This window comes from Trichoplusia ni, chromosome 3 (assembly GCF_003590095.1).
Source record: "Trichoplusia ni isolate ovarian cell line Hi5 chromosome 3, tn1, whole genome shotgun sequence".
NCBI classification, from domain to species: domain Eukaryota; kingdom Metazoa; phylum Arthropoda; class Insecta; order Lepidoptera; family Noctuidae; genus Trichoplusia; species Trichoplusia ni.
The window spans coordinates 15,000,245-15,023,419 of NC_039480.1; the positions used below are offsets into that span (position 1 = coordinate 15,000,245).

Here is a 23,175-nt window from a genome sequence, read left to right on the forward strand (position 1 = left end):
ACACCTTGTTGCTTCTTTAAATACTATTAATTCATAAATTTACGAGTTTTTCTTCAAAATCCGGTATTCTTATCCAGTACAAACCTTGTATAGTATTGTACCTGCAGGCTTTACATTCAAGCCGGCTCAATGGCCGGCAAAGTTTGGTTTACGATACTCGTCAAACTTCTTGTTGCTGTAATAAATCAATATGTCAAAGTGATCAATGTCAATTAGGTAACCTTTGAGACTATGTCCAAATATGTGTTATTGAATCATATTCCTACAGGCCACGGGAGGCTAGTTATTCATCAGCCAATAAGTTAATAGGCACTAGAAAGTACTGCAGTTTGACTATAGTATAGTAAGTAAGTCTGCTGAAAATAATTGTATAAAGGATACCTACTTCGTGTTATAGTTTGACTGAAAGACACACAACTATAGCACGAAAAATAATAATAAAAAAGTTGTAGTAATATTCTATCAATTAATCATAACCCTGCTTCGATAAATTATCAGTAAATAACGATGTCACACGTGTTGACCGCTCAAGTTGCAAAGTGACACAACTGTGACGTTAGTCCCGAGCGCCGGTTCTATTCTCGCTGACCGATCAATACAGTGTTATCAACATAGCTGTGTAGGTGTTTACATGCGCGTAGTACACACAGAGCTCCGGTTGAATGAGGTTGTCGCGAGTGATAACGCTTCGCAGTACAAGTTAATGGTGATATAATTAAGGAAATGTGAACATATCCCGCAGCGAAATGCCGCTGCCTGAAATATTAAAACGAGCCTCTAGCTATTTCCTCGGTTTGGAGTTCGACGATAATGAGGAACCTCCGGATTACGTCGACAACGAAATATTGTTTTGCAAGAACAATGTGTGTGTGCATCCACCGACCGTAGCCAGGCACGAACTGGACATAGTCCACCATCCAGGTTACCTCACGGTCACTACCAAAGTGTTTACTGATCAACATAATAACGCTAAGCGACCGACGCTTTTCTTGAACTGGATTCCAAATTCTACGCTGCGTAAATGTCCTTCAGCTGTAGAAACCAGTCCAAGCGATGAATTGATGTGCGCTGGCAAGCCGGCGATTCCAAAGGAAATACCCAAGGCGCGCATTAATACAAACACGGCAAAAGTTGATGCTAACAACGAACACGCATTTTCCGACTCCTCAGAAACTACTAGCATTAATTCGAACTCCGATAAGCAGAGCATAAAGTCTTCTGATACGAGGTATACGCACAACGATGTGACGCAGGACGAGTTGTCCTCTAGCTCTAAGCCGACTGTGAAGTCCATGGATTCAGGGAAAGATAATGTTTTCAGTAGTTTTGAAAAGGATGAGTCTAGAGACGAAGTGTTTGTATACGACAAGCATGTGCGATCTCAGTCAATGACGTCTGTAAACATCACGATCGCTAATCCGACGATAGAGAACGTCGACTTGACCCCTGACTCGGTGTCAGGAGACAAATTTATTAGGTCACTGTCAATGAGCTCGTGTGACGAGGGCAACCCGAACTGGATGAGTACCCCGGAGTTTTTGGCCCTTAAACACAATTTAGTGTTTCCTGACAGTGTCCATAGCTCGCCAGTACCGCAGAGGCGGGCGCCTTTAAAATGTCGAAGGTGAGTTCTTCTTAAATTATTAATTAGCCTAAAACTAGTTCTATAAACACGCTATTTTGGTAACACATTAAGCCTATGGTGTAGTGTTATAGCTTTATTCTCGGCATAAATAACAACGTTTAAGGGGTGAAAACTTTTAGATCGGCTAATCAGGGCCCTGGCAAAACATACCTATACGCACTATTAAATTACTTAGTTTTCTTTTGCAACAGGCACACAAATCTATAAATTATAGGGTCTAAGTACTTATGGATCTGGTTTAGGCTTTAAATGTACTTTGTGCGTCGCGTGGCTTACGTTGCATTGTATTTCAGCCAGCTGGCTCTTCTCAGAACACGGCCCATTTAATGCAAACATAAACTTGTGTTTGCTACCAATACTGGGCCCTATACTAATGGTTGTGTAAACATATGCAAGCAGTTCTATAAATCATGCAAATTGAATGCGAAGTCGATTATATACGGTTAGGTATGGTTTGCGATAACAAGTAACTAGTTTTAATGAAATAATTCTGCTGGTTAGATATGTTGTTTTTGGCGATTATTATTGCAAAGATAATCTGTCTGCAATGCAGTCAGTAATTACGACTCATAAGTATCCCGTGTGGGGTGTACGCCACAATGTAGTAGTTTTTTTAAGGTACAAATCTTGCGTCGTGCCATCAACACATCATCAAATTGTTTTATCACAATCTAAACAAAGATTTCGAAATATACACATATAGAACAAAAGAGGAAAGTTAATAAAAGTTTCTGGAAACCCCAGTATCAGAATGGCTTAAGTAAAATATGGGTCAATGTTATTAGTTATCACCGGATCTACGCGATACATTGCCTTGGCAGTCTTGTTATCCGATAGTTTGGTTTGTCATTTTCTTGGGTTTTCCGCTGATCTTGTAAACTAACATTACGCACTTATTGTGCAGTTGAATTAGAATTGCTTTAGATTATTAATTTCTTTCCGAAAATATCAATAGGTTAGGGAGGGAATTGTCGCTCCAAAAGAATATTTGTATCTAACTTAAACTGCGCTGATAATTGCGCCACAAGGGTTATTACTATTAATTGTTTTTAATTACCTATTCATGAAGTGATTTAGGTAGATTTATATCGATTGCTTGTAGTTTTTGTTTTAGCGTTGGTAATTTACTAATTATATTGCATTTCCTCTCAGAAAAACGAACGGTCGATTTTTTATCAGAATTTTTTTTTTTTTTTTTCAGCCATTACTTTCCCACTGCAGGGCAAAGGCCTCCCTTAGGTTCTTCCACTCTGTCCGGTCTATTGCTTTTGCCATCCACTGTTTGTGGTACGCATCCAGTTCGTCGCGCCATCTCATTCGAGGCCGTCCTCGTCGCCGTTTTATGTTTGATGGGACCCAGAGGGTACAGACTTTGGCCCAGAATTTGTATCAGAATAATTATGTTAAATATATTTGGGCAAAAAACGTACAATTGTACTGTTTATTTTCCTTCCTCAGGAAGTACAACATGGCCCCAGATTATTAAAGACATTTTTGAAATACACAAACTGTCCATGGCGCCAATTTCAACAGTGGACCGAAACGACCCAAATCCATTGTAACGCAAATTCGAAGTTAATAATTTTCTAATAGATTCGATTTACCTATAAATCATTTTTGATTATTAATTATGCCTTCACAAGTTGAAAAGAATTGAGATAAGGACGGACAGCTTTTGAAAGATTAAGTAATTTCATTAGAACTTTTTCTAATTATAACTCTTTGAAGATAGATGTAACTAAATTCTGATTTATACGTAAAGTGAAAGTTCTTGTAAAGGGCTCTAGAGCCGTTCGACGGGTTGTTTGCTGACGAGAAAATTATATTTACGTTATTAAAAAAAAAGAAAATTGAAGAGATGAAGAGAAAAAAATTGCGGAATTTAATGTTAAAAATATCCCCCGTTAATAAAATACTAGAAGTACTATCGCGAAAAACCCAGTAGGTACTTTATTTGAACTCAAACTATCCTCATGACTCATTAGGTGCTTACATAATGCGTCGATTAATTACTACTTACCTGCCTACAGTTCATTTCTATCCTGATTGAGCTTGCATTCCTTCAGCCCCAAGAATGTCATTAATGGTCTCAGCCAGGCATACTGGAATATTAAGCGAAAGCTTTATGAAACGATTATGAAGAAATAACGCTGAAAACGACCTCTTCAGTCTATAAAGGTCAAAATGTTATTAAAACGTCGTGTTAGGTAACAAAAGAGCTATTTAGTTTTACCTAGGAATAGACAGACGAAAAAATTGAGTACAATGATGAAAATAAACTTTATATAAAAACACTGGAAAAAATGGTTTGAAGAGCTTTCATCAATATGAAATTCAGCAGAAACAAAGCTCTTTACTCGAATGAAAGTAAAGATTGTTAAGACTTATAAATTAAAATATTATTCCTGTAAGTCTAATGGTAATATAGGTAGGTAATAATAATATTGTAGGTGACATTTATTTAACAAGGACCCTCCAATTTTGCTAATCGCTTAAAATGTTCCAAAAACACCGCAAACGTCCAAAATCCTCTATTTATGTGTATGTGTTGTTCAGTTGTTGTAATATTCCACTCTGTAAAAAGTTAACAGTTCCGCAGCAAAAAGTACGTACTTTATGCGGGTTTTCATTACCGTAGCGAAATGACTATTCGCATTACCATTGAGAATGTGCATGTCTGAGAATCCCATATAAAAGTAAATTCGCAATGTTAACTGCTTATTGCGTTGAGTGATGATTACACGTCATGCTTAAGTACCTAATTAAAATGGTCAAATCCATGTGGGGATCTAAATTAAAGTGGCAACTCGGAGGGTTTTAGTAATGCAATAGTCTAAAAAGCAAAACATTTAAAATTAGAACACCAATGTTCTATCTAGCCAAGTCTTTAAATTAGAAAAAAGTGTATATGGCCAATACTACCCGAAAGCGTTCTAATGATAGGCCCGATATCAAAATCGGATCGAGTATTCTGAAAGACCGAAATATACTCGGGTACAATCGAATACACAAGCCAGTTACCATGAAACATGATAAAATTCCCATAGGATTGTTCAGTATAACGGCCTATCAAGTCTGCTAGTCTAATAATAGCTTTCTAGAGCCTATAACATGATTTACGTCCCATAAGGATGGAAATTGATACTTGCGGACCAACGTAAGTAATTATTACATAACTAAAGTTCGCCGACTTGTTTATATCTTGACCTGATTTAGAAATACGTCACATTACTTAGCAGAAGTAAGAACTTATACGATAGCAATCATTTAGGGCAACGAACTTAGAAACTAGAATATAAGGACTTGAGTGTCGAGTGCGGAGCATATACTTGTATCATTCCGTAGCGCAATTTCTTCAATATGTTACGCAACTTTGTCTAAAAGTTAGAACTAGCTTGGAACGACATTTATTTCATTTAGGCCCGATTTTTCAATCGTCAAATAACTTTTATCTGAGGAATAAATATGATAGTTTGACATATATTATATTCTATACAAAAGCTGTCAAAACGTCAAACATATTCGTTGAATAAAAGTTATCTGGCGATTGAAAAATCGGCCCTTAATAAAAGACTCACTGAACTTGTTCACATCATTAAAGAAAATCATAGAATGTTACTATTTTCACGAACAAATCTTTCGTGCATTAATACCTTTGTGATAAGGCTATACGATTATAGGTAGGTATATGTAGGTTCAAGCTTGTAGTACAAATGACATTTCTTCGAGCACTAACGCTATTCAAACCCTCAAATGTATTGAATTATCAAACAGACAAGTCAAAGTCACCTCAATAGTGGAACAGGAATGTAATTTCAATATTTTTTCTATTCTAATGTATCTTGGCCCTCCAGTCAGAGCAAAATTATATAAACGAAGGATATTATATTTTACTCCTCCGATAGTTATTTAAGTTCATTGCGCAGGCACGTCACATAACTCTACCCTTTGGTACTAACTGCGTGGGCAGACGTATCTTCGAGTACATCATTTACATAATCTGTAACGATCGTTTCATATAGCGTTCCTCGCTGAAAGAACCTTTTACAGAATTAATATACGACAGAATAGGAGCATGCTTATGCTAATGTGAGAACGCGCAATATTTGCATAAGATTCAATATTCTTTGAGGGAGACTATTGGATTTCTAAATACAATTATCAAAGTTCATGGGAAACATTTTTCTTTTGTTTTTATTTTCTAACTTAAGTTTAAATCTTAAATTCAAGTTGGAATTACTGTGTCAGGTTCTCAGTGGATCTGAGCCAAATGCGGTCGCTGCGGTTATTCTTCAACGACGACAACTGCACGTGCGGTCAGCTAGTGGTGGCATCGAGAGAATCGCAGTACAAAATACTGCACTTCCATCATGGAGGTTTGGACCATCTGGCGCAGGTCCTCCATCGATGGCACTCCTTGCTGCACAACATTAAACTCACTCCAGGTATTAATTTCTTGCAATTATGTTCATCGCTTGCATATTTGCCTGAAATAGTTTCTTACGTAAGTAGGCACATTGTCCGCAGGTTCCGAAGAGCCGAATCTCCCCTATCGCCATTTTATGGTATGCCGTCCAGAAGTTCAGAAATCCGAACAACATCCCGAAGAAGGGAAACTCCCTAAGATATCTCCAGAATTGTTTTACGGGAAAATTATGAACGGGAAAGGGGTGATCGAAGATGATCTCTTTTTGAGGAAATGTGTATTTTTTGGAGGTTTAGACAGGGAGCTTAGGAGGGAAGTCTGGCCGTTCCTTTTACACTGTTACCCGTACAATTCAACTTATGATGAGAGGGAAATAATACTCCAGATTCGGTCTCGAGAATATGAAGAAATAACAAGAAGGAGACTGGAAAAGATGACGCCCGAACAACATGCAGTGTTTTGGAAGACGGTGCAGTGTGTCATTGAGAAGGATGTCGTCAGGACGGACAGAGGCAACCCTTTTTTCGCAGGCGAAAATAATTATAATGTAGAAATTATGAAGAATATTTTATTAAATTATGCTGTCTACAATCCTGTTTTAGGGTAAGTTTAATTTTGCAAGGCCTTCAGTTTAATATGTACTCGCCTTTGTAGGCTATAATTCAGCGTCCATTGTTCGATTCTGCTAGGAATTTAATTACGTCCAAAGGCGTTTACACACTGCATTAATTACGGTTCGGCCAGTTTTGTTATTTGCCATCCACATTCATCAACTTCACAATCACATGTGTTGTTTCCGAAGTAGTTACTTACAAGAGTATCTAACACAATCTAGAATTTATTTCTTGGCGGATTGATACCGACCTGAAAAACGTAATGGAATCGGCATGGATCAAAATAGTAGAAGAAGATTAACTGTCATGGGGAAAATTTCGAGTATTAATGGCCTATCCCCAGATATACGCTAAGGCCATTGTTTTATTTTTCAGCTATACGCAAGGAATGAGTGATCTCTTGGCTCCAGTGCTTTGCGAGATCAAATGCGAGGCGGAAGCTTTTTGGTGCTTCGTTGGTCTGATGCAAAGGGCTATATTTGTATGCACACCTACTGACAACGACATGGATAATAACCTAGTAAGTTCACTCCTTGTTTCGTTATTGATTACGCAAAAACTTTCGAGTTTAGTGATACTGCTGTGATGTCATTAGGTACCTAATTGAGTATGCTAAGTTTCTAAGCGGGGACTTTAACTACTTATCGGTTGGGGTGATGAAACAATAGGGTTGGTTAGATAATATTGAAGTAATAACGGTATTCAATAAATCCCATCGTTTATACACAATAATGGGTGTACAGGCTTTATTGTGGTTGGGTACCATTAAATCTAGTCCCGTTTATTAGCCATTTCACAGTGTATATTAGATACTTACATAAATAAGACTGGTTTAAAGCAGGATTTAATTAAATTGACAAGTACAATGCTGAATTGTGTGTAAGCTTCAATAATGAATCCGTGTTTTTATCTTATCAGCTTGTATTAAGGATCAGAGAAGTGTAATCAATACTAATACGACATGACGCAGATACACCTACGTTTATTTTTTCAGAGCTACCTACGCGAATTGATTAGGATAATGTTGCCACATTTTTACAAACAATTGGAGAAACATGTTGATGCTATGGAATTGCTTTTCTGTCACCGTTGGATATTACTGTAAGTTTTTTATTGAGAATTATTGTGATTTTTTAAAATTAGTTCTATAAGTTTAAATTTGGATCCTGATTCTAGATCTTATTCGTATAAATGCAATCACTTGTATGAATTAGACATAGGCATTTGTCGAAAAAGATCTAATACTTATTTAAGACAAATATGCGACTCAAGGGATAAAGGCAAAAAATATTATTCTAATGTATGTTTTAATTATTTATCTGTTAAATATTTACAAGTTAAAAAACAAAAAATTATCTGTTGGACAAAAAGATTTTTACTTTTAAGCCCAGTCGTCATCCCTATTCTTTCCTACCTTTATCCAATTAAGACAGTTTCAACACTCGTTATAACTTTTTATTACATCGTAGGACAGCCCCTTTACAAAACAACTTTAATCCACTGATTGTAATAGAATTGTCCCAAAAGTTCGATCCCTTGTAAATAAAAAACTTTCAGCCATAAATATTCTCTATGTGAAACATTGGTTGTTTTGCCCATGGAACGATAAGTTTAATGAAAAGCTATTTTATATAGCAAAGTTTTATTTAATGAACCGGTTAATTTTGTAGGCAGAATAAATAAATAGAGCTGTAGTTTGAAATATTATTCTGGACCAAATCGAAACAGGTTGTGATTAGCGTCAATGCCTTAGCTTGCTTGACCAAATAAGACTTGTTACTTGACTCACTCATTCGTAACTAGATCTTAACGTATGAAATAGAATGATAGAAACGTGCTCTGTGGCTTTAGAAGAGGACTTTCTTTAGTAATGGACCGCAAAGAGCTGAAGATTTTGTTATTGAAAAATCGTCGTATCCTAAATACCAATGTTTGGACAAAGTATTTCGCTCGCTTAATGATAAAAGGACGACGGTACAAATCCAAGCGATAAAACAAAACAACTTCTTGTCCCATTTCAGTCCTTTGACAGTCTTTGTCTTTTATTAAAACGACCGCGGGAGGTTTTACAAACATTCAAGTAACAAGCACAAGACACTCATATTTAGACAAAATTTCGGGGAGTTCTTATGCGTTCCTTGGGAGGGGTTCGAATCCGCGACTCGGCGTGCGTTAGCTTTAGCGTACCAATACGACTCGACTATCCACCTAATTATTTCAGCTCAGTTTTTTAACAAGTTCGCGATCTTATTGCTTACCTCGATCTTTCCAGATGCTTCAAACGGGAGTTCACCGAGGCAGTAGCGCTTCGCATGTGGGAGGCCTGTTGGGCTAACTACCAGACGGACTACTTCCACCTGTTCTTATGCTTGGCCATCATTGCTGTGTACGCCGATGACGTCATAGCCCAAGACCTCAATACAGACGAGATGTTGCTGCATTTTAGCTCCTTAGGTAAGTTTTTATAACTGTCTAATAGCCCTCGTAGTCAATTATACGTTTAGATAGATTCGGTGAAAAGGGAATTTGAAGTGTTGATTTTAATATGTCTTCATATGTGCTAATATTTTATCTCTAAGTTCTGAGGAACTTAGCAAAAGATGAACAATTATATCAAACTTCTAAAAATATCTTAGCAAAAAAGAAATAAGAATATAATGTGCCTGTACTAGTCCTACTTAAAGTGCGAGATATGGTCGTATCGTATCACCGAGGTAAGTTTATGGTAGTAAGTGAGAAAGTAAAGAGCCCATTTAAACTTACCTCGGTCATACGAAGTCGAGAGAGAGATAAGCCTTTTTCCTGAAAATGATGAACTGAAGACTTCTAAAAAGACCCTTCTAAAATGTTTCAGCGATGTACATGGACGGCCGGCTCATACTGCGCAAAGCGAGAGGTCTCCTCCATCAGTTCCGTCAACTGGTCCGGATCCCCTGCACCCTCGTCGGCATGTGCCAGCGATGTGGACCAGGGATATGGGACTCGACCCACAGGCCCAGCGTCGAATGCACCGGAGCCCACGACTTCTGCAAGTACGCGGTACAATAATGGGGAAAGTATCTTCAGTTTATGTGAGCAGAAATAATGCTTCAAGAAATTTGGTTTTCGAAGTGCTGGTATTATATTCGGATGCGTTTATGAGGAAAACAAATATCTCTGGTAAAACATGGGTAGATATAGCATCTACCTATAGATAGATCTAGGATAGGTTATTTATTTTGATTGCAAATGAAAGGGATACTGGTGACCTGCTACCACCGCTTGATGTAAGCTTGTGCAACTGTGGAAGCGAAACGGAGCACTAAATATAGAGTGTTGTTTCTCTTCTTCAATTGCAAGAGTTCAAGAGGTGGTGTAAGGCACTTTGCTATCCAAAAATTAAACTGGACGGTATTTTACATCAACAAAGAAATCGAATGCGTAGAGCTTTTGAGTCATTGGCTTACTAGAAAATCCCTAATCAGTATTTAATAGTTTAGTAAGTTTCGGTTTTGATTTTTGTGCTTACTTGGCACAGTACCATATAATTTGCCATATAGTTTCGTTATTTATTTTTAAATGGTTAAGATAGATAGAAATACCTAGTTAGTTTTACAAGAATTGCAAAAAAGCTCTACTTTTAAGAAGTGTAGTATAGAACAGTAATTATTTACACAATAGTGCTTCTTTTTTAATAACAGTTTACTTACGCGTCTTATCGAGATTGTTCGACCAGTTTTGCTCACGAACTGCCTCAGCTCATGATTAATTAAGGATTTATCAGGATCAGTTGGGGCAGAAAAATACTAGTCGAAAAATACGCGTGAGTACCGTTATCAAATAATTATTTACACAACGTTTCTATATTTACCGATATGTTGTCTTCTAATGTATCTAAGTAAAATAGCATGATTCCTGTTAGAAAGTTGCAAAGTATGCGTAAATTAAATAAAAGAATCACGTTTTCTTTAAAGACCTATTTACGTAATGCGAAAAGGTTTTCGCGTAAATGTGAAAATAACTGTGTATGTGTCATTCATGCTTTTGTACAAATATGCTAATCCTATTGAAATGACAACTGTATTGTTGTTCTAGTTCTCTGGTAACAGTCTTTTGTAACTTACAGGCTGTATGAGAAAAGAAAATTGTGTTTAAATGACATTCACAAATACATTATGCTTTAGAAAAATGAATCTTACTAGGCATATGAGTGCTATGAGCAACCTTTGCTACGCTTGCCTTAAAACAATAGCTGTTCATTCTCTGGTCAAAAAACACAAAAGCTTTGCATATTACTAAAAAAAGTATACGTATAATAGTGCATTTAAACAAGTGCACATCGTACAAATATTTTACAAGTACAAATTATAATCAGTATTATGATACAAAATTAAAAAGAACGCGTCAATGGTTGGATTTTCACAAATGGTCGGGTATTTCGGATTTGGCCAGAACATATCAAATTGGTAACGAAATATGTTCTTAATAAAATTATCAACAAAATTAAAATTACTTATTACCGTCATCACTAACATTAGGTGAACGTTGTACCTGTTTTACTTATAAAATAGTACCTGGATTGTCTAGGGCCATTTCATATCAGTCACACATAAAGATCAAAAATGTTTGAGAAACTCTGTAATATAAATATGTGAGTATATTTATAGATGTCATTATTACCTATTTATAGTATACATAGATGACATCTTTATTCGTTACGATTTTGCTAAATATTTACCGGCAGCGTTTGATTAGTCTAAAATATAATATCCAGTTAAACTAGGTTTAATTGTAAAATTAAATTGTTACTATAAATATATGCTTATTGTTGTAAATGTATATCAATCTCTTTGGCAGTGTTGTATGTACCTGTACCTATACTTCTTATATGTAAGTAATACGCACGTCTTATTATGAACTATTCGATCTCATATTTTACACTTCCAAGATAAAGAATGAATGTGAAAAGACAGCTTTTTTTCCGTGATAATGTTTGTTGAGTTACCTACTGGCAAATAAAAATCCTACTTAATTTTCCGTTTATTTTCAGACTACTTGCTTAATTAGCTAAAGGATCTAGACAGACGGACCGCATTTCAACTGGAATCAAACTGCAAATTGCAGTCAGCGTGCGATCGGATTGAACGTTTGATTTACAGTTCTATTGCAGTCTGCTGCATTCAAACTGCAATTTACGGTTAGATTACAGTTGAAATGCCGTCCGCCAATCTAGAGCCTAAAACAAATAGTTGACTAGTAATTTCACATACGTTTTAAGGTCGCAAAATAATATTATATTGTCAGTAGAAACATTGTACAAATTCGAGTATTATTAAATTTGTTGGACGTTAAATAGCAAGCAACTTAATACGTAAAATCAATATCAAAAGTGAATGTTAATTCTTAACAAACTTGTTTAATATATTAGATATATTTACACCCTATAGATATACAGGCTCCCTTGTAAAAAGGTCCTTGATAATATCATAAACTATAGAATGTAAAATATGTTTACACTGTTTCGATGCTTGACTGTAACGCATACCGGTAATCTATATTATTATTTGCCTATCAAGATGCGGTGGCGTGTCGAGCCAAGTTCAAGTAAAAGATATGACTTGTACACACGGATTAGCCAAGTCAGACCTTAGGCTACAATATGTACATTTTAAAAATTTATGAGAAGTATTGGTATTTATGTTTTTATAACAAAAATTCAGGGCTGACAGTTGAACTTGGCATCCATTTAGGTTTGACATCTTTCGTTGTTGAAATCAGCAATCATGGCGTTATATGGTGTAATACATTAAGGTAGCTAATAGTTAGGATGGTGTTAGTGTCAAAGGATGGATGGATTGGACAGCCAATAACTAATATTCTTTTCAGCCTAATTAAAGGCTCAATTCCACTTTTTGTCAGATCTATCTCTTTTGTACTACAAAACATTAGGTTAACGCTTATTAAGACACTAATGACACTCTTTTACAAAAAAGATCGTTTCTATGTATTCTCTTTTAATTGTACTTGACCGCAAATTATGTATATCTAGGTAATATTTAGAATAAAAATAATGTTATTGAGAATAAAGTAATATACCTACCACTTATGTATATGAGGCTACAGAATATTTTAAATGTTTTATTTTCGCATATTGTGAATTGTTACGCGTACTGTGATAAATATTGATCTGCTTGTATTATATTGTGTAAATGTTGATAAAATTGATGTAATGAACTTAATGTATTGAGGAATAGGAATCATATCTATTTAGAAATAAATGTACAAGCATTCCATAGTGTTTTATTAAGTCGATAGTATTTTCCCTGGCTCTGTCCGCATATACACAATATCAACTTTCTGTGCTATTTTGTTAGGGGTGGAAAGCTTATGACATATCCAGGCATGGCAGGGAATGGCATTGGTCTCTGTACCAAACCCGCTGTGTGCAACGTGTTGCGGGTTCGACCTCCATGAAGAACAAGCGTTTATGTGACCCAGGTATGCCTTAAGCCTGGAAGTCTTGTGTATGCGACTTGCCCCCCCCGCGACACAAAGAATAGAAATAAGTCGCGGGGTCGTTTAAAAAAAACGTGCGTAGTCAATGTAATTTCGTAATTCAGCATGTGTGTTGTTTAGGTTTATTACAAACCTACAAATATTATGTGTCCATCATGGGCCTAGCCTTTTCCCAACTATATTGGGGTCGGGTTCCAGTCAAGCCGATTCCGTAAAGTACCAGTAAGGAGCGACTACCTATCTGAACTCCTCAACCCAGTTACCTGGACAACACGATTGTTACACGTCGTTACAGTTACCTGTAACGACTTTCAAAGATGTATATGTATAATGATGATGTAATTACAGCCGGGACCAACAATTTAACGTGTCTTCCGAAACACGAAACAATACATGTATTATGTATATATTTAGGCAATAATTCAAATAATGTTAGGTAATTAGAAAATATCACAAATATTTCAATAAAATGCATCGGAACGTGATGTCAACTTTGACGTCTACCCGGTAGAAAACTGTCACGGTAGACTCTACCGTGACAGTTTACGTAACCTAAAAACTTCCTAACGGCGTTCTTGTTTCCAAATGATATAAAATGAATAACAAAAATTATTATCTTACACTGTGATTCGGCGCAACTTGATAATTTATTAAAACCTTTCTTTTAAGGGTACTACTTACAGCCCATTTATCGGCTTCCTGGATATTAAAGACACGATTGTATTTAGTTCATATAAATTCAGAAACCAACATTTAAATAAGTTTCAGTTACAGTTAATTTCAGTTACAGAACAGATTACTTAATTTCATCATATACCTACACGGTTTGATAAAATATAGTAAGAAGGTAGGTATTGGTATAATTGGTTTATTTTTATCGTAGCCTGTAAGAATGAAATTGCTATATAGATAATTAATCAAAGATAGTGACATGATAAGTGTGGATTTAAGATGACAGTGCAGATTATTAACATTTGAATGAAAGTGGCTGTCATGTGTAGGTTACATGAGAGAGGTCACTGTACGGCGTAGTGCGTCGTCTTGCTTCCACAACTGCAACAGTTTTATTTTAACAGGTATCCCTAGATCCACTGACCACTCACTGGCTACAATAGTAGTTGCCACGTACGGGTCATCCAGTACTAATCTGGCCCGGAAAATTGGCTATAGAACGTACTGAATGAATACTCAGTCGAGTATCGACATTCATATCTTGAAAAAAAAGGATTAAATAAGGATTTCGGATATAGTCAAGGTTTAGCTTTTCTGGTAATTTAATTAATTAATCATTTATTTCAAATTTCAATACAATCCATAAACAGTACCAAAAGACATAATAATCACAATAATCACATATTTAAACAATTTAGTCAATAAGAAAGTTAATATAAAGTATATTTATAAATTTTTGAATGTAGTGAATACCTACTAATTTAGAAGTTTTAAAAGGCGTAGTTTTTTAAGTTCTTAATGATTTGTGAGAACGACGTTGTATCATTCAACTTGTACGTTCGTATTGTGCGATCGTGTTCACGTCTATATTCCATGCGGTGCAAAGTAATTGAATAGAAGTTATCAAACGTGATATTACACATTTTGGCGACTTGTGTTTGTAGAAAATTTATAAATAATATATCTTGTTAGATAAGATTGTAGGCAACACCTGTTTTCAACACAGACTTTTTGTTATCAACGTGACTCGATGATTTTCATTTACTTTGCAGTATATTTGTTTACATCATTCACTACGGACGCGACCCATGTCTTAACCATGGGCAGTTTACCGAAAACAATGCGAGCTGTCGGCCTCTATAAATATTTACCGATAACTGATGCCAGCAGCCTCCTTGACATTGAAGTGGGAATACCGAGTGTTGGGAAATCAGACGTTTTGGTTGAAGTCAAAGCGACGTCAGTCAATCCTATTGATACCAAGCAACGCGCTCCGAAGCCGATTGTAGAAGCTACACCTCGTATATTGGGATGGGACGGAGCTGGAGTCGTCGTCGCGAAGGGCGACAGCGCAGACCTGTTCAATGTCGGCGACGAAGTGTTTTTTACCGGTGACGTGAGAAGAAACGGCTCCAACGCGCAATATATGGCAGTAGACCAGTTCCTAGTCGGCAAGAAACCTAAGAATTTGTCGTTTGAGCAAGCTGCAGCAGTACCGCTCACTGCGCTGACTGCAGTCGAGACCATTTTTGACCGCATGTTAATATCAGAGAAGGACAAAGGCAAGTCTTTTCTGGTGATCAACAGCGCCGGAGGAGTCGGGTCCATAGCCACGCAGGTCGGCCGGAACCTGGGACTGAAGGTGATCGGAACAGCGTCACGCCCCGAAACTGAAGCATTTACTCTAGAACATGGAGCAGATGTAGTACTTAACCACAGCAAAGACCTGTTACCCCAGCTGGAAGCTCATGGTTTAAAAGATGGAGTTGACTTTATTTTGGTAAATTATGATCCTGCTCCATATTGGAACACTTTAATGGCCGCAATAAAAGCTCAGGGTACGATATGTCTGATTGTCGATAGCAGTGCCCCAGTAGATATAAGACCCTTAAAAGACAAAAGCATCACTCTGGTATCAGAAATGATGTTGACTAGGGTGAAATATAATACCGATGATAAGAGAAGGCAGTACGAGATTTTGAAAGAAGTATCAGAATGGCTGGAAGAAGGGAAGTTGAAGAGTGCATTGACGAAGACGATGAGCCCGATCAATGCGGCGAACTTGCTAGAGGCTCATAGACTGATCGAAGACAAACACATGATTGGAAAGTTGGTTTTATCAGGATTTTAGGAAGTTCTGTAGTCCTTAAACCTGATTACTCTGATTAGTATACTTTGTAAAGCAATACATAACGCAGATTCTAGGTTTTACGATTAAATATTGAAATCTCAACTTGTTAGTTTTTTTTTCTTGGAAATAATTTTACCTGGTTATAAATCCACCATACGATAAGATGCTGCAATATGCAGCTGACCTTGTTAGGAACTTGGACATTTACACTATAGAATACTGCGCATGTGATTTGTATATTGGTGAAACCTCTATGCGTAGGTACACGAGTAAAAGTCCAAAGTTCGGGAGCCGTTAAAAAAATAAGATAGCGCATAATATTGTGTACAGGGGGCCAAGATACGCCGCAGGGGCAAAAGGGGTATCAAGCGTCTGGCCACGATTAAACTATCTAAATTCACGGGTCACAGTCACAGACCCGGAGCAGGTTTCGTTAAACATTTGAAAGTCATTTACCTACAGCTCAAAATTCAAAACAGGCATATTAATTAGAAATTGGTACTATTGGTTAAGCATAAACGAATAGCCATATACAATGCTTGTTCCTAAGTGTATAGGTAAGTAGTAATGAAGAAAGAAATGCTCTGAGATATTGCGACATTCTCATGATTATTGCAGACCCAAGTTTAAAATAATAGGTATAGCTGGCGGCGCGGGCGCAATATAAATATTTACGCGGACCGGACCGGCACGAGCCGGCGAGCGAGAGATAGAGAATTAAGAAGCCTATCTCTGTCTTACTTCGCGGGAACTTCTGTTTGGACTTTGGATATTTATTTAATTATATGCTGAGTTATACTTATACTTGTTAAAACCGTATCGTTGTACATATTTACCACTAAGCAAGATAAAAGTATATTACATAATAACGCAATATGGTAGAATCATCTATACTGTTTAATATTCGAAAATGATAACGTCACGGAAAGTCAAGGTCAACCGCCGAATTTAGATATAAAGCTTGGTGTGTACCGAGTTATCAGTTTATATTTTTCGTTTAATGGTGATAACTGTAAACAGTGTTAACTGATGCAATTTTCATTCATATTGCATTGTTATGCCTTAATATAAAAAAGTAGGTTTGTTTCAGGAATCGTACCTACCACGTTGTTTAAGTCAGATCGATGCATAGATAATACATATTAATAGGTAGGCTGGTAGATCGATGATAACTTTACACGGCTCAGCGGGATTGTCCGAAAGGGTTATTGCGACCCCGGTACACAAAGGGGATAAAAGTGGGAGGATTTTAGTCCGTTATTCTGAGGCTCTTCTCTGATTTACTCAAAGCGGACTGATTCGTATTCCTATCTGGATAAAGAAGTACCTACTTTACGGAACGTCAATAAGTTCTGTAGGTTTAATTAATAAGACGTGATTTGAAAGTAGAACGTAATTTTACTTTAAAATAATTTACTGGCTACGTTTAAATAAAATTGCTAGACCCAAAAGTATCTATCACTTATAGAAGCCACCTGTCGAGGGGAGTTTTAACAGTTGCATGCTCAAGATAAGCGCGTAGTCGGGGCACTAGCCTAGAAGGGTGTTTAACGTGTCTATTGCAAACAATTTTTAAGAAATGGTAACGTATCTACGGAATCAAGCGTTTATTAAAATTTAAAAAACTATCGAATACGCTATTTATAGTGCTCGCGGGGCCTCCGATTGTAAATATAATCTAAATGTTTAACGCCATGTGTTTTGCGCTGATTGTGGCCCAGCCTTAGCTGCTTGCTACGACCGCGACGTTGTTATTGGTTCAGCGTTTTCTGGTTGATATGTTCACAGTAGTGTAGCATTATTTGTAGGTTAAAGCGTATCTGTGTGTTGGGCGACCACCAGGATTTTGTTAATAATACTTGTAATGCTCAAAAGGTGTATATTGTATGGTGTTCAGATAAGATTGTGATTTTGACTCGTCACGAAGCGATATAAAGTGCGTTAATTGAGAATTAAAGTTCAGTAACGTTTCTCGCAGCTAACGATATAGACGCGTCTAGAATGGCTAGCTTACCGAAATTAATGAGAGCGGTTGGCCTCCGGAAATACTTGCCGATATCAGACGTGAACAGTCTCATAGACTTAGAAGTCAGTCTACCTAGCTTGACCAAGTCAGATGTATTGGTTGAAGTTAAAGCGACGTCCGTGAATCCTATTGATGCCAAAATACGGTCTCCGAAGCCGACTGTAGAAGATACGCCTCGTATTTTGGGATGGGACGGTGCTGGAGTCGTGGTGGCGAAGGGAGACAACGCAGATCTCTTCAATGTTGGTGACGAAGTGTTCTTTACCGGCGACGTGATGAGGAGCGGCTCCAACGCGCAATATATGGCAGTAGACCAGTTCCTAGTCGGCAAGAAACCGAAGAACTTGTCGTTTGAACAAGCTGCGGCCGTACCACTTACTGCGCTTACAGCCGTCGAGTCCATGTTTGACCGTTTGTTGATATCAGAGAAGGATAAAGGCAAATCTTTTCTGGTTATCAACAGCGCCGGAGGAGTGGGGTCCATAGCCACGCAGGTCGGCAGGAACCTGGGACTGAAGGTGATCGGAACAGCGTCTCGCCCTGAAACTGAAGCATTTACTCGGGAACACGGCGCCGATATTGTACTTAACCACAGCAAAGATCTGATACCACAGCTGGAAGCTAATGGTCTAGTTGGAGAGGCTGACTTTATCTTGGTGAATTATGATCTCAAGCCGTACTGGGACACCTTGGTGGCAGCTGTTAAGCCTCAAGGTAGGATTTGTTTGCTTACGGAGAGCTCTTCTCCAGTGGACATTACTCCTTTGAAACCTAAGAGCGCAACTTTAGTGTGGGAGATGATGTTCACAAGGCAGAAGTTTAACACAGACGATAAAGTCAGGCAGTACGAGATTTTGAGAGAGGTGTCAAAATGGCTGGAAGAGGGGAAGTTGAAGAGTGCATTGACGAAGACGGTGAGCCCGATCAATGCGGCGAACTTGCGAGAGGCTCATAGACTCATCGAAGAAAAGAAAATGATTGGAAAGTTGGTGCTAACTGGGTTTTAGAATAGCCCACCGCCTTTAAGTCTAGTCATAGCTATTTTGTAATGCATTTGTTTTAAACCGTTTTCTACGGTTATATTTTTGTAGACGATTATTAAATAATTCATTATATTTTATGTACCTTGTTTAAATACTGTTTTCCTCTCTCAATATTCTCCGTTCATATTCATATCTTTATTTGCATTCCATTATGTAAGTTTTACAGATTTTATAATAAGCCTATAGCTAGGTAGGTACAATTATGAACCCTGTAAGGCAGAGCAAAAATATGAAAACATTAAATTAAATTTAAAATAAGTATGGACTAATTTCACACATTCACAAAATACATTCTTAATTCTATGTTCACAATTTTGTTCTTGATAATTATTTTAGTGCTTAAAAAATATATAAAAATAAATTAGTTAGGTTTAGGATACAAATATTCAAACTTTATATTACAATAATCTAATTTATTTTTGACCAACTTCGGGTATGACTATTTTAGTGTCCGTTCTTTTGTATTAGGGTGAAATTATTGCTTCGTCATTTATGTACTCTTTTATGGTGCTATCAGACTTTTTTTATTAATATATCCTTTTAGTTTGTTACTAAAAGTTTTACCGCAAGTTTCATCCTTTGACGCGTCACGTAGTTTATTGAATATTTTTATAGACGTTCCGTTCCTGCTACCTAATCAACAAATAGTTGACCTTTGGAACTCATTAAAATATTGCAATACTTGCAATCAGTGTTACTATGCGGTACTGTGTTAACTATTACATTTTGCTGTGGATGTCACAACACTCACTTTTTCCACATAAAATAAGATATTCATATAAGTCCGGTAAGACGAATACTCACACCGAAACAGCTAGGAATGACGCTTAAATCATTGTAAGTTAATTACTATTTGGGCTTCTACAATTGAAAGTAACTCGTTTTTTAATTGTCATTGGTTTGGTTTGTAAGAATGATGTTCACAAAGTTATCAATAAATACATCGCGATAACAAAAAAACCTTAATCATCGTGTCTTCATTTTTTGGTAAAACAGATAGGGATTAGTAAGATAATTGTTTTATGAAAAAAACACAGTCACGTTAAAAATCATTTAATAAAGCATTACTTTAGATTCGAGAAGGTGGATGGAGAGTTGATGACGCTGGGGTCGAATTCTTGGCCTTGGAAAGGAGATCCGGGAGCGTTCCAAGCCTTCTTCAAAATATCCATGTTACGAATTTCATCACTTGTGGGCAAACCCTGCATTTTTCTTTCTTGATTCCACTGTAGTTCACGCACCTGTTAACGATTAAATGTTATATAACAGACACATAGTATCACTGGTATAGAATGAAAATTTTGTTAAGTTTGTTTCTTTGGTAATGACGAAATAATGGTGCAAGGGTTTGTCGAAAAATTGCATATACCAATTTCAATTGAAATCCCATTAAACTATTTTAAGTGTAGACTTAGTTTCGCTTTTTTATATAAAAAACTAAATTATATAAATTTTGGCTGCTAAGTATTCTACTGTTGGGCCAACACAAAGCCTTTGGGTCCGTTCCCACATCATGGTGGTGGACAGAGACTACCAAAAATTTATTTTTTGCCCAAAACAGATAATTTTATTTTTTCATATGTATGTGGGCAAGTTTTCTTAGTTTTATCATAACGTCTGAATGCTAAAACCAATTATATGTTATGAAATATCATCACAATCTAATTTTTTTCATGCATCTTACTATTGAAATGCAAAAATAACACCATATATAGTAATTTTTGTGAAGTATTGTATTAAATTTATGAATTGTTTGCTTGTTAATGCGTGTGTTGTGGATAACCTTAGCAACATGGTCTTCAGGCAGCTCATCAAGTGGCCGGGAGCAGTCTATCTTATCCAGGTCTAGGGTTTCTTCACTGTTCAGGAACCTGTTCCACCATCTTTCTTGAACTTTTTCTGTAAATTGTTAAATAATTTTTTAGTTAGCTTCATTTTCTTTTGTGTCATGCATGCTTGCTTATAATGTTCTTTTTTGTATAACTGATTTCTACTGCCTGTTTGTCTAGCACTTACTAGCTGTCGAGGCTTAAATAAACGAAATGTTTATGATGTGTGTGATCATTCATTTTCCTGGGTGTAATTTATGTATCATAGTAAAATTGTATTCTTTTTTTAACAAATCCTATTTTAAAGAATTTAAACCTAGTGGTGCGTTTCACCAACATTCAAGTCACACGCACAAAAACACTTACACAAATCTACTCTGTAATTGCAAAGACAAATAGTAGAAATGTGTAATACACTGTCTAACTTATGTTTTAACTTTAAAAATAACGAATTCCTATGTCATTTATTTAAAGTAAATTTAAAAAGAGGCTACCTAAATGCATCAGCAGTTTCCCTTCACTGATACTCCAGAAACTATCGGCTGGTCTGATCCTGTATGGCAGTGTGTCCTTAAGAATAGCATCCCCGTTCCTACGGGCCACACATATATCTCCAGAATTGATGGTCACTCTCAACTCCTTGGCCGAGCTTATGTCACGAGGAAGCCTTACACAAACATCTGTAAATGAAATAAGAAGAACTGTATTTGAAATGCTGAAACCGTGAAACCATATCTGTTGAGTATTATTGTCCAGTTGTATTCAAGGACGATACTGGGTAGAGTTGCCCTTAAATGCCATGCAGTCTGTAATACTGTTCACTAGAATGTAGATATTTTTCAGAATGTAATTAGCTAAGAGTTGTTACGGTTGTTGGAATCACATTAATTTATAAGCACAGTTATACAAAAGTTAACAAGTACTATTAATGCATTTAAATAAAAAAGAACTAATACAATACTCCTCAGTCAATTCAAGTTTCGTCAGGCTGAAAACTATTTTAATTTTGTTACATTTCCTATTATTATTATCTTTGTTAGATAAAGCAAGCAGCAACACTTTTTTAGTTTTTATAATAACTATCGTGAGACTGATTCATTATTAAATGATGTAACGGTTTACTCACGCGTATTTATCGGGGTAGCCCGACTAGTTTCGGACCCAACCGGAGTCCTTAATCATGAGCAGACGCGGTGGGATCGCTCAGTCAGTCAACCTCAATCAGTTCGACTCGCGATCCCGCCGCGTCTGCTCATGATTAGGGACTCCGGTTGGGTCCGAAACTAGTCAGGCTACCCCGATAAATACGCGTGAGTATACCGTTACATCATTTAATAATGAATCAGTCTAATAATCCATTTAATAACTTTTTTAGTTACTTACCAAGTTCCATAATATTCTGCGACCAAGAGTAGTTTTCCCTTTGAGCTCCATTATAAGTTTCACTGTTCTTTTGTATTGGTATCTCCGGTGGTTTGTAATCATCTGGAATGACCTTACTCTTGTTCCCTGTATTTTTAGAGGCAGGCTGAGTCTGTGAGACCGGTTCCTGTTTAATGTTTAGATTTTCTACTAATTTGGTAGCTTCTGCTTCTTCGCTTGGATCACTCTCAGCAACAACTTCTACTTCCTGAGCTACTGTAGAGCACATTATTTCATTGTTTAAGTCTAAGTGCTTGGTATGGTCCGGATCATGCCAGGACTTTGGGTCACATTTTCGAAGGACTTTCACTACTAGCTCTTCTGCTACTCCAGGAGGAAACCCCATGTTTTCATACGGACCTTTCGGCACGTAGTAGAAGTCAGTTCTGGAAATTTATAATGCAGATATGTATAATGAGTTACTTACCCTATGTTATAAGTAACTTTTATATGCATTTTTCATATATTAGTTTAGAGGTAGTAAGAATTTTTAACTATAGAACAGTAATATATAATATGCGAAATCAATTGAATAGTAAAATTATAAGAAAAACTCACCTTCTCGCTAGAAAGTTGAATATAGCTGAAAGAAAACCTAGAATTGATTTTTCATTTACTAATATTGAAGTCAAAGCTTCGTCGTATTGTGTTAAATTCGAAGGTTGAGACATGTTGGCTTAGTACTTGGTATTTAAATAACTTCTTTTATAATTACTTGATTTCTAAAACATATTTTGTATCGAAAATATAGCTTGATTTGCTCTCCTTTCTTTTGATTTTGTATTTGACGTTTATTTATCCGTTTGACGTTACGTTTCGTTTAGAAAGAAAAAAAAATATTTGGACATCAGTATTCCTACAAAAATAAAACT

The 23,175-nt window shown here is 36.6% G+C and overlaps 4 protein-coding genes across 5 annotated transcripts; 3 read left to right on the forward strand and 1 right to left on the reverse strand.

Annotated features, from left to right (window-relative positions):
• The first annotated feature begins 189 nt into the window (after window positions 1-189).
• LOC113492082 (TBC1 domain family member 16) lies at window positions 190-13,400 on the forward strand. 2 transcript variants are annotated; one of them, XM_026869378.1, is made up of 7 exons: window positions 190-1,624; window positions 5,894-6,090; window positions 6,158-6,674; window positions 7,061-7,205; window positions 7,680-7,786; window positions 8,958-9,139; window positions 9,540-13,400. In XM_026869378.1, the coding sequence occupies exons 1-7, from the start codon at window positions 747-749 to the stop codon at window positions 9,731-9,733; spliced, it is 2,220 nt and encodes a 739-aa protein (XP_026725179.1). In that variant the 5' UTR covers window positions 190-746; the 3' UTR covers window positions 9,734-13,400. The 2 variants fall into 2 exon arrangements, with proteins under 2 accessions (XP_026725179.1, XP_026725180.1); XM_026869379.1 differs by having other exon boundaries at window positions 6,173-6,674.
• Window positions 13,401-13,794: 394 nt separating this feature from the next.
• On the forward strand, window positions 13,795-16,085 carry LOC113492084 (zinc-type alcohol dehydrogenase-like protein SE_1777). The gene is made up of 2 exons (XM_026869380.1): window positions 13,795-14,027; window positions 14,905-16,085. Exon 2 carries the CDS (start codon window positions 14,952-14,954, stop codon window positions 15,981-15,983), a length of 1,032 nt encoding a protein of 343 aa, XP_026725181.1. The 5' UTR covers window positions 13,795-14,027; window positions 14,905-14,951; the 3' UTR covers window positions 15,984-16,085.
• Window positions 16,086-17,755: 1,670 nt separating this feature from the next.
• On the forward strand, window positions 17,756-19,129 carry LOC113492085 (zinc-type alcohol dehydrogenase-like protein SE_1777). The gene has a single exon (XM_026869381.1). It carries the CDS (start codon window positions 17,985-17,987, stop codon window positions 19,014-19,016), a length of 1,032 nt encoding a protein of 343 aa, XP_026725182.1. The 5' UTR covers window positions 17,756-17,984; the 3' UTR covers window positions 19,017-19,129.
• A 960-nt stretch (window positions 19,130-20,089) lies between these two features.
• On the reverse strand, window positions 20,090-23,106 carry LOC113492086 (nudC domain-containing protein 3). Its single transcript, XM_026869382.1, has 5 exons — window positions 22,862-23,106; window positions 22,265-22,689; window positions 21,376-21,561; window positions 20,836-20,951; window positions 20,090-20,293 (listed from the first exon to the last, which is right to left on the reverse strand). The coding sequence occupies exons 1-5, from the start codon at window positions 22,972-22,974 to the stop codon at window positions 20,117-20,119; spliced, it is 1,017 nt and encodes a 338-aa protein (XP_026725183.1). The 5' UTR covers window positions 22,975-23,106; the 3' UTR covers window positions 20,090-20,116.
• Window positions 23,107-23,175: the final 69 nt, after the last annotated feature.

Bases quoted from the DNA above. Each gene is read 5' to 3' on its own strand.
- LOC113492085 (XM_026869381.1), top strand. From the start codon at position 17,985: ATGGCTAGCTTACCGAAATTAATGAGAGCGGTTGGCCTCCGGAAATAC.
- LOC113492082 (XM_026869378.1), top strand. From the start codon at position 747: ATGCCGCTGCCTGAAATATTAAAACGAGCCTCTAGCTATTTCCTCGGT. The intron at 7,206-7,679 runs GTAAGTTCACTC...TTATTTTTTCAG, and splicing joins ACGACATGGATAATAACCTA to AGCTACCTACGCGAATTGAT. The intron at 9,140-9,539 runs GTAAGTTTTTAT...AAAATGTTTCAG, and splicing joins GCTGCATTTTAGCTCCTTAG to CGATGTACATGGACGGCCGG.
- LOC113492086 (XM_026869382.1), bottom strand. From the start codon at position 22,974: ATGTCTCAACCTTCGAATTTAACACAATACGACGAAGCTTTGACTTCA. The intron at 21,562-22,264 runs GTAAGTAACTAA...TTTCATTTACAG, and splicing joins GCAGAATATTATGGAACTTG to ATGTTTGTGTAAGGCTTCCT. The intron at 20,952-21,375 runs GTAGCCTCTTTT...AACAATTTACAG, and splicing joins GAAACTGCTGATGCATTTAG to AAAAAGTTCAAGAAAGATGG.
- LOC113492084 (XM_026869380.1), top strand. From the start codon at position 14,952: ATGGGCAGTTTACCGAAAACAATGCGAGCTGTCGGCCTCTATAAATAT.